The sequence below is a fragment of the Quercus robur genome, chromosome 9 (assembly GCF_932294415.1).
Source record: "Quercus robur chromosome 9, dhQueRobu3.1, whole genome shotgun sequence".
NCBI classification, from domain to species: Eukaryota; Viridiplantae; Streptophyta; class Magnoliopsida; order Fagales; family Fagaceae; genus Quercus; species Quercus robur.
Window position 1 is genome coordinate 48,162,465 of NC_065542.1, and position 14,743 is coordinate 48,177,207.

The following is a 14,743-nucleotide window of genomic DNA, read 5'->3' on the forward strand; positions in this document are numbered from 1 at the left end:
CTCTGCTCTAACTAGAGTTGGGCTCGAGCCCATGCCTTAATGTATCCCTTTCCTTTTGTGGAATAAACTTAATGATTATTCAAAAAAAAAAAAAAATCTACTCATAGCAAAAAGAATATAGGTTGACACATTTAATGATGAAAAATTCTTAGGTAATCTTAGAGTATGGTGAAATAGACCCTACCATGAGTGTGAGGGGAGGAAGCACTGTTTTTCGTGCTCTAGGAGTACCTAAGTATTACTCTTCAATAAGCTTCATTCAAACACAAAATGGATTATGTGCTTCATCAATCTTTTCATTGACTTTACTTGTTTTTGCCAACTATCCTTAACTTTTCAAAATTAATATTTCGTTTGTTCTTATAGAAAACGAACTTGTTTTCTTGTATTAGGTTGCATGCCGGAGAACAAGTTAGAAAACATTTTTTATTGTGTTGGATTGTATGAGAAAATCATTGATATTTCTTGTAATCCCAAATAACAATATGAATATTTTATTAACAAAAATAAACTCTAGATATTTGTGAGTCTCAAATGGGAAAACACATAACAAATTTTGGAATTGATACAAAAAAATGAAAAAGTGGTTGGTTTGAGCAAAATAGGTTATTTTTTTGGGGGGGGGGGGGGGAGGGGGGAGTCAATGGTCAATAAAATTATCAGTCAGTAATAGATCAATGTTTGGTTTGTGGAGAAAGAGAAAGGGGGCCAAGAGAGATTAAGAAAGGGTGCAATATTGTGCACATGCAAATCACTTTCAATGGTTGAGATTAAAAACACTTTTAATCTCAATCTTTAGAAGGATCTATATATATATATATATATAATATGGCTCCAAGTAAATATTCTTGGCTACACTCCTAGTTAATGCTACCTTTTCATTTGCTTCATCACTCCGTAGAATCTTTTCATTGAAACTAGAGACGTAGCCTAGTAAATACTCAAACGTCTTTCTTGGTTATCATTTTTGAGGTATATATGTAGTTGCTAGTTGGTTTCATGTGTCTCTATCCCCCTATGAAGTGATTGACAGACAATATGCTCAATTTGGCAAATGAACCCACCATGCTTTGTTTCCACCATATTATTGCTAACCCCTTCAATGTGATTTGGAACATCCAACACATGATCTCATCAAGCACCACTTGAAAGGTCTTCGGTTTCGTCAACGGCTTTTAATTGGGGCATCTTGAATGTAGGATATCCCATGACTTCTTATGTAAAGGGAAGCAAGTAATGTTTATAACACCAAGTTGTTTTACACAGTTTTGTATACATGTGAAAAAAAACCTTTAAGTCAAGAGACTTTAAGTCACTATTACAGTTGCTTTTTCATGTGTGTATGTGTGTGTGCACACGCAACCGGTGTAAACTTAGAAACATGAATTTAAATCATAATGTTAGTTGTTTTTTTGTGTGTGTAAAACTGAGTAAAATAATGACTGTGCAACAAGTTTAACCCTAAGGTTAATAGTAATGCGTCATAATAAAACTAGGCATTTGTTACCCTTAGGGCACATGGTTATGCCAATGATAGTGGTGGCCCTTTGCATAGAAACTTGAAAAAAGCTGAAAAAGGAGTACTTGTTTGATCTTGCCAATAATCTTTTGATATGGCCGGATCTAACAAAACAAAATGACAATATTGTCCTCCAAGTTTTTTTAACAAGACAAAAATGCTTTTTTGCAATTTCCCTCCATTTCCTATTTCATCTCCCACCAATACTTACTTTACCAATATTTACTTTTTCTTCTCCTCCACTTTACCAATATCATAGAAAAAACTAAAAGATGAGTTCAATGTTCAAAAGAAGAGTTCAATGAATGATCAAAGAATGTTTACAAGAATATAGTGTTCAAGAAATTATAAATAAGGTACTTATATTTCTTTTGTTCTTAATTTATTTTTCAAATATATTGAAATATGATGTTAATATTTATTTATCATTTTTGTTAAATTATTGTAGAATCAATGGATGAGAATTTTGTTGCAAGTGAGATTCATCAATTAGTTTCAATGAGTTGTTTTGACTTAAATGAATTGCCTCAAGAAGGTATACTATTTTATTTTATTTATAGTTTATATTTCACTTATAATTGAATATGGTGTTTATTTTTTTATTTTTATTTTTTACAACATAAAACAAATGAATGATATTGTAATTGCAAGTGAGATTTATCAAAGTGTTTCAAGGAATTGTGTTGACTTGAATGAGCTTTCAAATGATGGAGAAAATAATGACATTTGTGGGGAGGAATTAGTGATTTGGAATGAATATCCAATGGAAGAAATAGGAGTTATTGAAGAAAATGAAGATATTAATTCAATAGAAAATGAGTTTGAACTTTTTGTTGGTCAATGTTTTCTTAGTGAAGAAAAGGCTTTCATTTTCTATAAAAATTATGCAAATTGGTATGGTTTTACAATTCAAAAAGGTCGTTTTGTCACAAAAAATGGAGAAAATGTAAGACGTGATTTCTTTTGTCACTGAGAAGGTAGACAACAATTAAAAAGAGTAGATTCATCTAAGGAGCAACGAAATAGGATATCTACAAGATGTGGATGCAAAGCTCATCTAAGAATCTCATTGTGAAAGTCATTTGACATTTTTCCACGAGAATGGCATGTCACTAAATTTGTTATAGATCATAATCATGAATTGTTGTCCCCTTCGGAAGTGAGATTTCTTCTAGCCAATCGAGTTAACACTAAAGAAGATAAAGATCGCATTCTCTTATTGAAAAAGGGTGGACTTTCGGTTAGGCAAATAATATATGTCATGGAGCTTGAGAAAGGTGTGAAGCATGGAGATCTTCTATTTTTTAAAAGAGATATCCATACTCTTTATGTGAAAATGAGAAGGATGCATGCAATGAATGATGCTATGGGTCTCTTACAATTGTGCAAAGTTGCTAAGGAAAATAATTTTAAATTTCAATATGCATATACAACTGATGAAGAGAGTAGGTTGGAGCATATTTTTTGGGTGCCTACTCCTTGTTTTGATTGGTACCAAAAATATGGAGATGTTGTTTTTTTATACTACTTACAAAGTAAATGCATATGACATGCCTTTTGGTATTTTTTTTGGTATCAATAATCATGGAAAGACAATTCTCTTTGGTTGTACACTTTTTCGAAATGAAACAACTAGTAGTTTAATAGTATATATCCTACTATATTTTTCATGTGCTAATAACTTTGTATTTGATTAATAGACTTTTGCAAATTTAATGAAGTCACCTAAGGCAATTTTAACAGACCAAGATCCATGGATTATAGAGGCAATATTAAAAGAATTGCCATCCACAAAATATGTTTTTTGTATATGGCACATTACTGCTAAATTTAGTGGTTGGTTTACGGCAATTCTTCATAGTCAATAATCAAATTGGTGCACAGATTTCTACAAGCTATATAAGTTAGACTCATGTGAAGAATTTGAGCATCAATGGTCTCAAGTTATGGCAAAATATGACATGCTTACTAACAAGCATGTAAGTGGTTTATATCAAATCAAGCATTCTTGGGTACCATGTTACCTTCGTGACTATTTTTTTTGAAAATATAAATGCATTTATCAAACGGTTTGTTAGTTCCCACATAAACTAGATGCAATTTATTGAACAAGTAGTCATTATTTATCATTGCTTTCTTTTATTGTAGAATTTGATTTATTTTTTTATTTGTTAATATTTGTAGTCTTTATGTGTCTTTAAATTATTTACAATTTGTAATTTTAGGTTGACCTTGCCATTGAAGATATTGAGCAATCACAATCACATGATACAATGTTGGAGAAATATAGAGGTTCTTCTTTAAGAACACTGTCATTGATAGAAGAACAAGCACATAGTGTGTTGACACCCTATGCTTTCAAAATTTTTCAAGAGGAGTTTGGAAGAGCCACACAATATTCTGTGCTTCAAGAAAACGGTATTGAATTTGTGTTGCAATATTATGAAGAAAAAACTAGTCAAAAGCACTTGGTCTTATGGGATGGTGAGATGACTAGTTGTAGTTGCAAGAATTTTGAATTTTGGGGTATACTTTTTCGTCACACACTTAGTGCATTCATTCACAAAGATTGTTACTGAATTCCATCTTTGTATCTTCCACCACGTTGTTGTTGCGAAACATCATTAGGTGGAAAAGAATTGATAGTGTTGAGTGATGAAAATTTAGTGGACAAGGAAAATATGGTTGGTGCTAATGCTAATGATGCTATTGATGGAGATTGTTTTGTTCGTTGTCCTCCACTCTCACAAACGAAAGGTCGCCCAAAGCAAAAAAGAATGAAAGGTGGAAAAGAATTGGGAAAGCAAAAGAGAACTTATGGGTTTTGTAAGCATGTTGGTCATAACATCTCTACATGTCCTGAGAAGGAGAAGGAAAACTCAATTTTCTCAAATGGTGCAAAGAAAAGAAAAAATTGTACTTCAATAGATATGGGATTGAACCCAGTATTTTATTTGAAATGTTAGGTGTTTTGCTTAAAAAGTCACCAATATGATGTTTGTCAACTTTTTATTTTTGTCGGTGTTATATTATCATCTTGACAATATTATGCCAATGAATATCATGCATTCTTGAAAAAATAGAAAAATTTTCCATAGAAATAATAGTGTTTCACTTAAATTGAAATCTAATGTCCCATATCATATCATGTATTATGACGCTTTTTTAGTCCAAAGCAAACCGTTCTTCTCACGACATTTGAAACACAAAATTGCGAGGTACTATTTTTAAACTTAAAATAATTTTAAAAATTACTATTTATGTTTTATTGTCTTAGGACACTAAATCTCTAACACCTTTAACCCACTACTAATCAATAAAATATTTTTATTTCTTTCATTTTGGATTTTATTATTTTTACCATTTAAATAAAATAAATGTCAACTCAATGTAAAACCCTAAATCTTTGGGGAAATATAGCGGGACACCAACACAACCGCACCAATTCACGCGGGTTTGTCCCAACAAAAAGTTGGTGGATTGAGGGTAGGGCCTCTCACATACTTACTCTGATAGGGCTAGTGGTACAGGATTAGAAAAAAAAAAATGCAATGTCTCAAGCTCGTGCCATCACATATACAAATAGAAATTGCGGACTCAAAAGGAATTGGTCATTGTTGCAAGAAACAAGATTTTATTGTCATGATACTTATTGATCTCATATCATCTTGAAATGTTACAAGCATAGAGGTTATAAGAAGAAAATGTAGTGCGAATGTGTATTTGTCAAAATTCACACTCAATAAAAACTTGAAATTTAAAGATTTTATTGATGTGATCTTTATTTTTCCTAGAGTTTTAAAATTTTGATTTTACCTCTTGAAGATGTATATTGTTTACATTAGTAGCCTCTTCATTTATACTTTTTCACTTAGTGTCACAAAATAATGTTACATGTGTTTAGTTTGTCCAATAAAATAATGTCACGTGACAGAATAAAAATGACGTGAATAATAGACACAATTGATACTTATAATAAATTTCGCAATAAATTTAGTTTTTCACAAATACTTATAATAAATTTCACAATAAATTTCATTATAATTAAAATAATTAATTGTGATATAAATACTTAAATAATTTCACAAATACTTATAAAAAGTTGCATTGGTAGCTTTATTTAATCATTAAACTTAGATAATTGTTTGTAGCAAGGAGCCAAGGATGGATCCATAGTCAAAAAGTTATTTACTATGTAAACCTTTACGGAAAAAAAAAAAAAATTGTTGTGTGGCTCTTTGTTTACCACGTATCCAAATGAGGACAACAGGTAGAACTTTGTTTTAGAAATCTTGTCTTCCTTTCAACTACTACACCGCTATAAGGGAGGGAAGTCTTGGTCTTCAATGGTAGTGTTTCTTCTCTTTCAGTTTCACTACATTTTTCTTTCTTTCTTTCTTTCATTCCCTCAATAGACAGAGACCACTGAAATCAAAGAGAACTCAAGCACGAAATGGGGATGGCTTCAAGGAACACCCAATCATGAACCACGACTAGCCGACGCACCCATTTCAAGGCCCCTCCTGTTGTCGGCAACAAATAGTTGTTCAACTTTGAACAGTTCCGGTGCCAAAATTCACAACTATTTAAAACCAATATCGATTTCTTTTAAAAAAATATTTAGGTCATAATTTTTTTTTTATTGATTATATGTTCTGGTTTTGTTCTAGTAACATTTGAAATTTGTATGAGTTGTAACTTTTGTAAGAGGATTTTTTTTTTTTTTTTTTTTTTAATGAGAATTTTTGTAAGAGGTTGTTTGGTGGTAGAGTGTTGTTTTTGGTTAACTTGTTAACTTGTGTTTCAACTTTCAAGGAGGAGGAGAAATGAGTGAAGGGTAGTTTAGTCTTTTCAAAAAAATATAATTTGTCAAATGCTTTTCTCTTAATCTTAAAAAAGTCATCGCTGTCTTGTAGAAAAGCAAAACAAAATTAATAAACTATTCCCTTATATGTACGGCGGACCCATAAAACTAGACCTAATAGTACACGTAGAAGTTATGATATTCATTCAACAACTTTGGCATTCCCTGGTAACACGTATGGTAGCGTCTAGTCAAAATTATACACGGCCATGGACCATGGTTTGCACAACAGTCAGCACCATATAATTAATCAATGATCTGTGATTGACATCAATTGTGCATTCTGAACCGCCGAAAAAATCAATCACTTTTAAGACTAGATTGGTCTTCTTACGTGATTTTTCAAATTTTGTTTGTATGTTCAATAGGATTATGATCACCTCAATAATTTGTTTAAGAACTAACTGTACATGTGAAATTCTTTAAAAAAAAATAGTAATTATAGTTAACTTTTCAATGTTTTCATCATTAAATTATTTGTGCCACTCAAACAAAAAGATACGTTTTGGGGCACTAATTATTATCATTATTTTTAATTAACAAGTACAAATTTGGCCGAAGTCAACAAGTTTATCCTTCTGGCTGTCGCTAATCTATTAAAAATATGTAATATATTTTGTGGGTAATTTGTTTGAGTTCCAATGACTAAATAGCTAAAAAAAAGGCACTAGTGGTGTTGTTCTGTGACATCAGAGAGCTAATCAACTACTTAGAAATCTTCAAATTTGTTAAAAGTTTTGTAGCTCAGTTGCATTAAATGGTTCTCTCTATGTAGTGAACATAGGTTTGAATTCCTTTTTCCTGCTTATAGTAAGAATTTTTTTTAAATTTATTTATTTTTGTTTTTAGGTATGATAGGACAATTGTAGAATTTGCTATATGATGATTATTCACCATCTCATGCAAAGATATTAATTAATGGGTTTATTTATTTTATAGGTAGGGTTTGAATCCAACTGGCTCTTGCTCAATGACAAAATAACTTTTTGATTGAGTTAACTGTAACCCGCAAGAATCTTTGAACTTTGATAATGCTCTTGTTTTCTTGCAGCCAGCTTCTTCCAAGCATAGTCTAACATATGACTATTACATAAAAATACAACGGTCGGTATTAGGAGCTAACTATAACAAAAAAAACTAAGAGGGACGACCTTCTAGAAAAAGTATCTTATTTTTTCCACTCACAAGGTGGTAGTAAGCAAACAAGTCAAGAATGTCTGCTGTGGTATCCTCACATCACATGAATGATGCATCCACTTCTCAGCCTACTAAAAATAGGACCTTATGAAATTTAACTTTACGTGAGCTTGCTACAAAAGAGAAGTATGAATTTGAATTACAAAATTCTTCTCTTACTAGCTCTCTGCATTTGCAATGCTGAATCTGAAGACCCCTCGGGTCAGTTTTGCAATACAGACACTAATATTGGTAGTGGTAGCCCAATATCAGCTAATATTGATCGCTTATTAGCTGAATTGGTTTCCAAAACCACCTCCAATGGTTTTATTGCTACTTCCTATGGGAAAAACCAATACCAAGTTTTTGGTCTTGGACAATGTAGAGGGGATGTGAGCAGCACAGACTGCTCAAGTTGCATCCAAGATGCAGCAAAGAAAATCCGCCAACGCTGTCCTAACCAAGCTGAAGCAAGAATTTGGTATGACCATTGCTTTTTACGTTACAACAATAAAAGCTTCCTTGGAGAAATTGATACATCATTTGGTATATTCTATTGGAATGTGGAAAATGTAACCGATCCTAAAAATTTTAACAAAGAACTAGGTACTCTGATGGATCAGATTAGAGCACAAGCTGCTGAGACAAAGAATAAAGGGCTTGGAAAAGGTGAGGCCAAGTTGTCATCATTTGTGACACTATATGCATTGGTGCAATGCACGAGAGACCTATCTCAGATAGATTGTGCACAGTGTCTGGCCATTGCTGTGGGCAATTTTGAAACCTTTTGTAAAGACCGGAAAGGATGCAGAGTTCTATATAGCAGTTGTTATGTCCGATATGAGCTCTATCCATTTTTCTTTCCTCTTGATTCAAAGTCAAACAGTACCATGGCTGATACTCTTATGGCTATAGTTTATCCATAAAACTTCCAAGCCAAGTCCTTATACCAATGAGCCATGTTAAGGAAACATATATGTTGCAATAACTCCTCGAAAGTTTTATTTCAATAAATACTTCTATTTGTGAAATTTACATGTTTGCATTGTTAAGGATCGGATTTTCTATTTCCTACTTTAATTTAAAACAATAATATTTTTTGTTGGATTGTTAAGCGTTGGCTAATTCCATAAGCAAAGTAATTGTATTGCTGAGTATTGATATTGTAATGTAAATAGTGGTAATGAAGGCTGAAGGTTGAAGCTTCTGTTCATTGTGCAAGAATGACAAGCTCGGTCGTGCAAGAATGAAGGATTGGCCTTGCGAAATTGAAAACCAAATAAAAAACTTTCGGTAGTCTTAGTACACTCTTGGTAGTGGCAAATCCAGAAATTTTTCTCAGGATGTTCTTGGGTGGGCTTGCTCTGTTACAATTTTTTTTTTCTTCAGATTCTCTATTACAATTTTTTCTTTTTTAGATTTTAGTTCAATTTTTTTTTTTTAGCTTTTTCTTTTTGCTTGAAAGCAATGTTATGAATACTGTTTTGGACCCTGTTTCGGTTTGTTGAGTGAAACAAAATATTTCAATACCGATCTATTTCGACGTACCGTTTCAAGGTGTTTCGGAGTTTCTAAAAAAAATTAAAAATAATATATATTTATATTTTCTTATACAACATAAAATTATCGATCCAAATAAGTAAATTTCAAATAAAACAAATCGTTTAGTTTTTCTTTTTTGACACTCAAATCATTTAGTTATTACATAACAATTACTGTTTTAGAATATTAAAACATAAATATTTAATTAAATAATGAAAAACAACAACAAAAAATAGTACAATAAAAGTGTATATATGTATATCAAGGGAGTCAATACCATACTAGAAGCCGTTTCGATTTAGTTAAAGAAGTGAAATATTTCGATACCGATTAATACTGGTGTACCATTTCGAAATTACTACTAATTATATATATATATATATATATATATAATTATTTAAAATGATAAATTTACATTTTATATATTTTTATTTTTAGAATACATATATATGTAACCTATTGAATCAATCAATAATAATAATAATGGTAATCTATGATTTCAAAACTTAAAAAACTAATATATATATATATATATATATTTATATGAAAATATGGAACGTTTAGAGCATTCTCATAAGCTCTCTCATAAAAAATGCCATTTTGACACACCAAAAACTTACTTTATCATTTTAGCAAATCATTTTACAATTCACCATTTATCACATCTTCTATTCTTGAATTCTATATATTAAAATAATATATTTCAATATTAAAATAACATTAAAAAAACCAACAATATATAAAAATACAAAATAAAAAAACCAACTGCCCCCACCACAACCCACAGTCCACCCCCGCTGCCAGCAACCATCAACGCCCCACCCACATCCCACCCACCACCGTCTCACACCAAAAATAACACAGTAGAACACCAAAACCAACACCATAGAAAAACAAAAACAACAACAAAAAACACAACCCAACCGCATCCCACACACCCACCCACTGCTGCTGCTAACCCACCCACCCATCAACACCTCACATCCCACCCCACCACCGTCTCACACTAGAACCACCACAGCAGAACACCAAAACCACCACCACAGAAAAACAAAAAAAAACAATAAAAAACACAAAGATCGGCATCAGGTGGCGCGGTGAGACTGAATGGAAGAGAGAAAAGCCACCCACTGTCGAACCTACCCATCAAATCACTGCAAAAAAAAAAAAAAAAAAAAAAAAAAAAAAAAAAAAAAACCCACGGCAGCAGAGATTGGCATCAGGTGGCGCGGCGAGGCTGAACAAAAGAAAGAAAAGCAACAACAATGAGAAGAAAAAAGAGTGAAAGAAGAGATGGGTTGATAGGAATGTCTGAGGAAGAATAAGAGAGGAGAGAGAAAGATGAATAAAAAAAATAAATGGAAATGGCATTTTCATCCGTATGCTAAGAGAGCGTACTATAGCATGTCTCATAATTTTAGCACATTTAGCACACCTCATGATGCTTTGTTTTTGGTGTTTGGTGTGCCAAATGCCAAATATTTGGCATTTGACACACATGATGAGAATGCTCTTATTACAATAGGTGAATATAAGTACATTGATGTGAGAATGGTACAGAGGGAACCATTTACGAGGACTTGAATCACTTGAGTGAAAGGCTGAAAGCTTGCCTCATGACCATCTGTCCAAAGCTTTAACCCATATGTCTTTTCACTTGGTCACATGACCATGTGGGGGTAAAGAGTGAAGATAAAGACAAAGTCCTCTCACTTCCCATCTCAATTTAAATTTCCATCAGAAATTCACGTGGGGTGAAAACCAAAAGGTGAAATGGAAAAAAGAGAAGAGGCTTGACAGATGTGTTGGTGAGAGCGAGACCGAGAAGAAGAAGAAGCAAAAGTAGCAGCAATAGTGTTCTGCAGCAACAACATCTGCTAAATCTGGTTTTACAAAACCCTCTTCTTCTTACTCTACTTCTTTTCAACCCTCTTGTTTCCCAAAAATTTGCAAAGAAATCAAAACTTTTGTTTCACTCTGGTATCCAGTTACCGGCCGAAACCCTTTTTTTTTTTTTTTTTTTTGCTTGAAAATGGAACAAATAATTTTATTTATTTATTTGAGGGTGTTCCTAATTTTTCTTTTGGAGGGTAAACAAATAAAAAAAATTGAATTATTATATATAATATATATATATATATATATATATATTTTCAGGTCAGGGTGTTCTTGGGAACACCCTGACATGAATGTGGCGTCGCCATTGACTCTTGGTCAACCAAAACACTATTACAAAAACTTTGAGATTTGCTTCAAGATTTGGTTGTCCCCAGATGAGTTTAGGGTGATTTTGAATGTAGAAACTACTAGGTAAGCCTGGTCTATCCTAGAAACTACTCATGAAGACACTAAAACAGTCAAAAAACCCCGAACTCCACATGTTAACCACCAAGTTTGAAGCAGTGAACTCAAAGTTCAATCTAAGTGAAAAAATCAATGAACCTAAGATAGTTAGGAAAGTCTTGAGAACTTTGCTTGAGAGGTCCCCTTCTAAGGTTATTTCCGTAAAAGAGAGCAAAGACTTATATCTCTTAAGATAGAAGAACTTGTAGGGTCTTTGCAAACCAATGAACTCACCCATGCCCACAGTTAGAAATATAAGAATATAGTCCTAAAAGCTGTTAAAGAAGAAGACTCCTACTCATCCAATGATGATGACGTTGAGGAAAACCTAGCTCTTTTAGGAAAGAACTTAAAAAAATTTCTGAAGTTAAAGAAGAATCAAAGGTGATCTAAGGAACTAATGGGTAAATAGTTTAGGAAAGAGTCCAGTGGGAGTTCTAGAGTAAAGAAAGACTAAATAAAAGACTATGAAAGAGTTGTAATCTCAAGTTTTAAAGTGCTTTGAGTGCAATGTCAATAGACACATCCGTAAAAAAGTGACCAAATTATATCAAGTCCAAACGTAAAGCTATGAATGCTACTTTGAGTAACACTAAGAGTTCTAGTTCTGAGGACAAAAGTGATAGAGAAGAAAACTTCATAGCTTCTACTGCTATAGCTGAAGTTGTTGGTGGGAATTATGGAGAACCCTCTGATTTAGATGATAAGGAAGACATATAGTTTAAGGCTAGTGAGGGATCGGAAGATGAATCCAAAGGTAAGAAGGATCTTCAAACGGCTTACAATGAGCTGATGAGGATTGTTCTTATTATGCTAAGGCAGCTAAGGTAGCCCTTAAGAAGTTAAGAAGTTAAATAAGTCTGAAACTGAGAACGCAGTTGTTGTGGATCAATTAAAAGTGGCGAGGAAGGGAATAAAGAAGCAAAAGACTGATCTTGCTAGTTCTGTTGACAAATTCATAAAATAAAATAAAAAAATAAAAAAATTGTAATCATAGTTAAATTTTCACAACGAAATTCTCTATGCAACTCAAGGAAAAAAAAGTGTTTTGCTGCACTAATTACTTTTACAGATTGACAAGTACAGATTAGGCATAAGTTGATGAGTTTATCCTTGTGTCTTCTGCTAAAGCTATTAAAAGTTTTTAAACACATTAGATTGCTAATTAGCCAATCATAAATCTTCGAATTTTTCAAGATTGTTTCAGTTTGGTGGCATTTCTTGGCTCTCTCTATCTGGAAAACCTAGTTTTGAATCCCCCTCCCCTACTTATTGTAAGAAGAAATCCTTGATTTATTTATTTATTTATTAGATCTGGATCCATTTGGATTGAATTTATTGTTGCTGAAACTGAAAACTGAAAACACTGTAACAAAATAATTTTTAAATGTGTAAATAGTAACGTGAGACCCATTTTTAATATTTTTTTCTGAATAAAGTGGCTGTGGGTCCCATGAACAGTATATAAACAGTACTGCTACAGTGTATGAACAATACTGTTACAGTGTTAATTGTCCCCTGCCTTTCTGCAAAACGCGTGAAATGATGAAAAAAAAAGAAGAAAAAAAAAGGGAGGAACACAGACACAGACGTAGCTTTCAGCCCAATCCAAACGGCACCCTGATAACATATGACATTTGCTTCATAATGATTGCTCATTATTATTAGACTAAAACACTATGAATTTATTTTTGGTGTTGGTGGAATTTGAACCCAACCACCCTAGGCACTTGTTTGATGGCAAGAAATTTTACTAGTTTTTCTTTGAGATGATAGACTTTACTGGTTAGCTAATTGAAACATGCAAGAATCTTTGAATTTTGATAATGCTCTTTTTGATGGCAGCCAGCTTCTTCACAGCATAGCCAACTTAAGACTGTATCATAACGTTCAAAAAAGTCTTTATTATGAAGCAACTATAACAAAACAAAAACAAAAAAAACAAAGAGGGGCCATCTTCTGGAAGAAAATGTCTTATTATCTCCACTAGTGAGCAAATAAGTCAACAATGTCTGCTTTGGTGTCCCCATGCATCCACTTGCCAAGTCCACTCCTCAGCCTAATAAAAAGGGCCTTATGAAATGAATCTTGGTGTGAGCTTGCTACAAAGGAGAAGTATGACTTTCAATTACAAAATTCTTCTCTTACTAGCTCTATGCATTTGTAATGCTGAATCTGCAGATCCCTTGGGGCAGTTTTGCAATACAGACACTAATATTGGTAGCCAAATATCAGCTAATATTGATCGCTTATTAGCTGAATTGGTTTCCAAAACCCCCTCCAATGGTTTTATTGCTACTTCATATGGTAAAAACCAATATCAAGTTTTTGGCCTGGCTCAATGTAGAGGGGATGTGAGCAGAACAGACTGCTCAAGTTGCATCCAAGATGCAGCAAAGCAAATCCGCCAACGTTGTCCCAACCAAGCCGATGCAAGAATTTGGTATGACTATTGCTTTTTACGTTATAACACTAAAAGCTTCATTGGAGAAATTGATACATATAATGGTATATTATATGGGAATGTGGAAAATGTAACTGATCCTGATACTTTTAACAAAGAACTAGGAACTCTGTTTGATCAGATTAGAGCACAAGCTATTGAGACTAGGAATGAAGGGCTTGGGAAAGGTAAGACCAAGTTGTCAACATTTGTGACACTGTATGCATTGGTGCAATGCACAAGAGACCTGGCTCTGGTAGATTGTGCACAGTGTTTGGCCATTGCTGCGGGAAATTTTGAAAAATTTTGCAAAGACCGGAAAGGATGCAGAGTTCTATATAGCAGTTGTTATGTTCGATATGAGCTCTATCCATTTTTCTTTCCTCTTGATTCAAAGCCAAACGATACTCTGGCTGATACTGTTATGGCCATACTACCATAGTCCTATGCCAAATCAGCCCTTGTTAAGGAAATAAGGATGTTGCAATAACTCCTTGAAAGTTCCATTTGAATAAGTATTGCTATTTGTGACATTTACATGTTTGAATTGAAGCCACAGGCATGAGGGCTTCACGTTAAGTGGCACTTCCTTTTGTTTCCAACGAGCCAAGGTCTTTTGTTAAATATTTTTATGTTCTAATTCCAAGTATTTGTGTTTACTTCTTTTCTTAAAAGTGAATGCATCTAAAAAGCCGATTGATTGCAATAAAAAACTCAACCTTACTTGCTGCCTCCATGCACTTGTTAATCAATTCTAGTATTACTCAAATATATTAGATTCTCCAACTATACTAGAAGATTCTTTCTTATTTTGATAGATATCCATTCATTAAATATTAAGGTCACCTATTGTCAT

At 33.0% G+C, this 14,743-nt stretch overlaps 2 protein-coding genes across 2 annotated transcripts; both read left to right on the forward strand.

Annotated features, from left to right (window-relative positions):
* The first annotated feature begins 7,674 nt into the window (after positions 1-7,674).
* Positions 7,675-8,766, forward strand: LOC126700346 (cysteine-rich repeat secretory protein 55-like). The gene has a single exon (XM_050398444.1). The coding sequence runs from the start codon at positions 7,709-7,711 to the stop codon at positions 8,483-8,485; it is 777 nt and encodes a 258-aa protein (XP_050254401.1). The 5' UTR covers positions 7,675-7,708; the 3' UTR covers positions 8,486-8,766.
* A 4,781-nt stretch (positions 8,767-13,547) lies between these two features.
* Positions 13,548-14,533, forward strand: LOC126698800 (cysteine-rich repeat secretory protein 55-like). Its single transcript, XM_050396259.1, has one exon. The coding sequence runs from the start codon at positions 13,562-13,564 to the stop codon at positions 14,327-14,329; it is 768 nt and encodes a 255-aa protein (XP_050252216.1). The 5' UTR covers positions 13,548-13,561; the 3' UTR covers positions 14,330-14,533.
* The last annotated feature ends 210 nt before the right edge of the window (positions 14,534-14,743 follow it).

Coding starts and splice junctions, on each gene's coding strand:
- LOC126698800 (XM_050396259.1), top strand. CDS start 13,562: ATGACTTTCAATTACAAAATTCTTCTCTTACTAGCTCTATGCATTTGT.
- LOC126700346 (XM_050398444.1), top strand. CDS start 7,709: ATGAATTTGAATTACAAAATTCTTCTCTTACTAGCTCTCTGCATTTGC.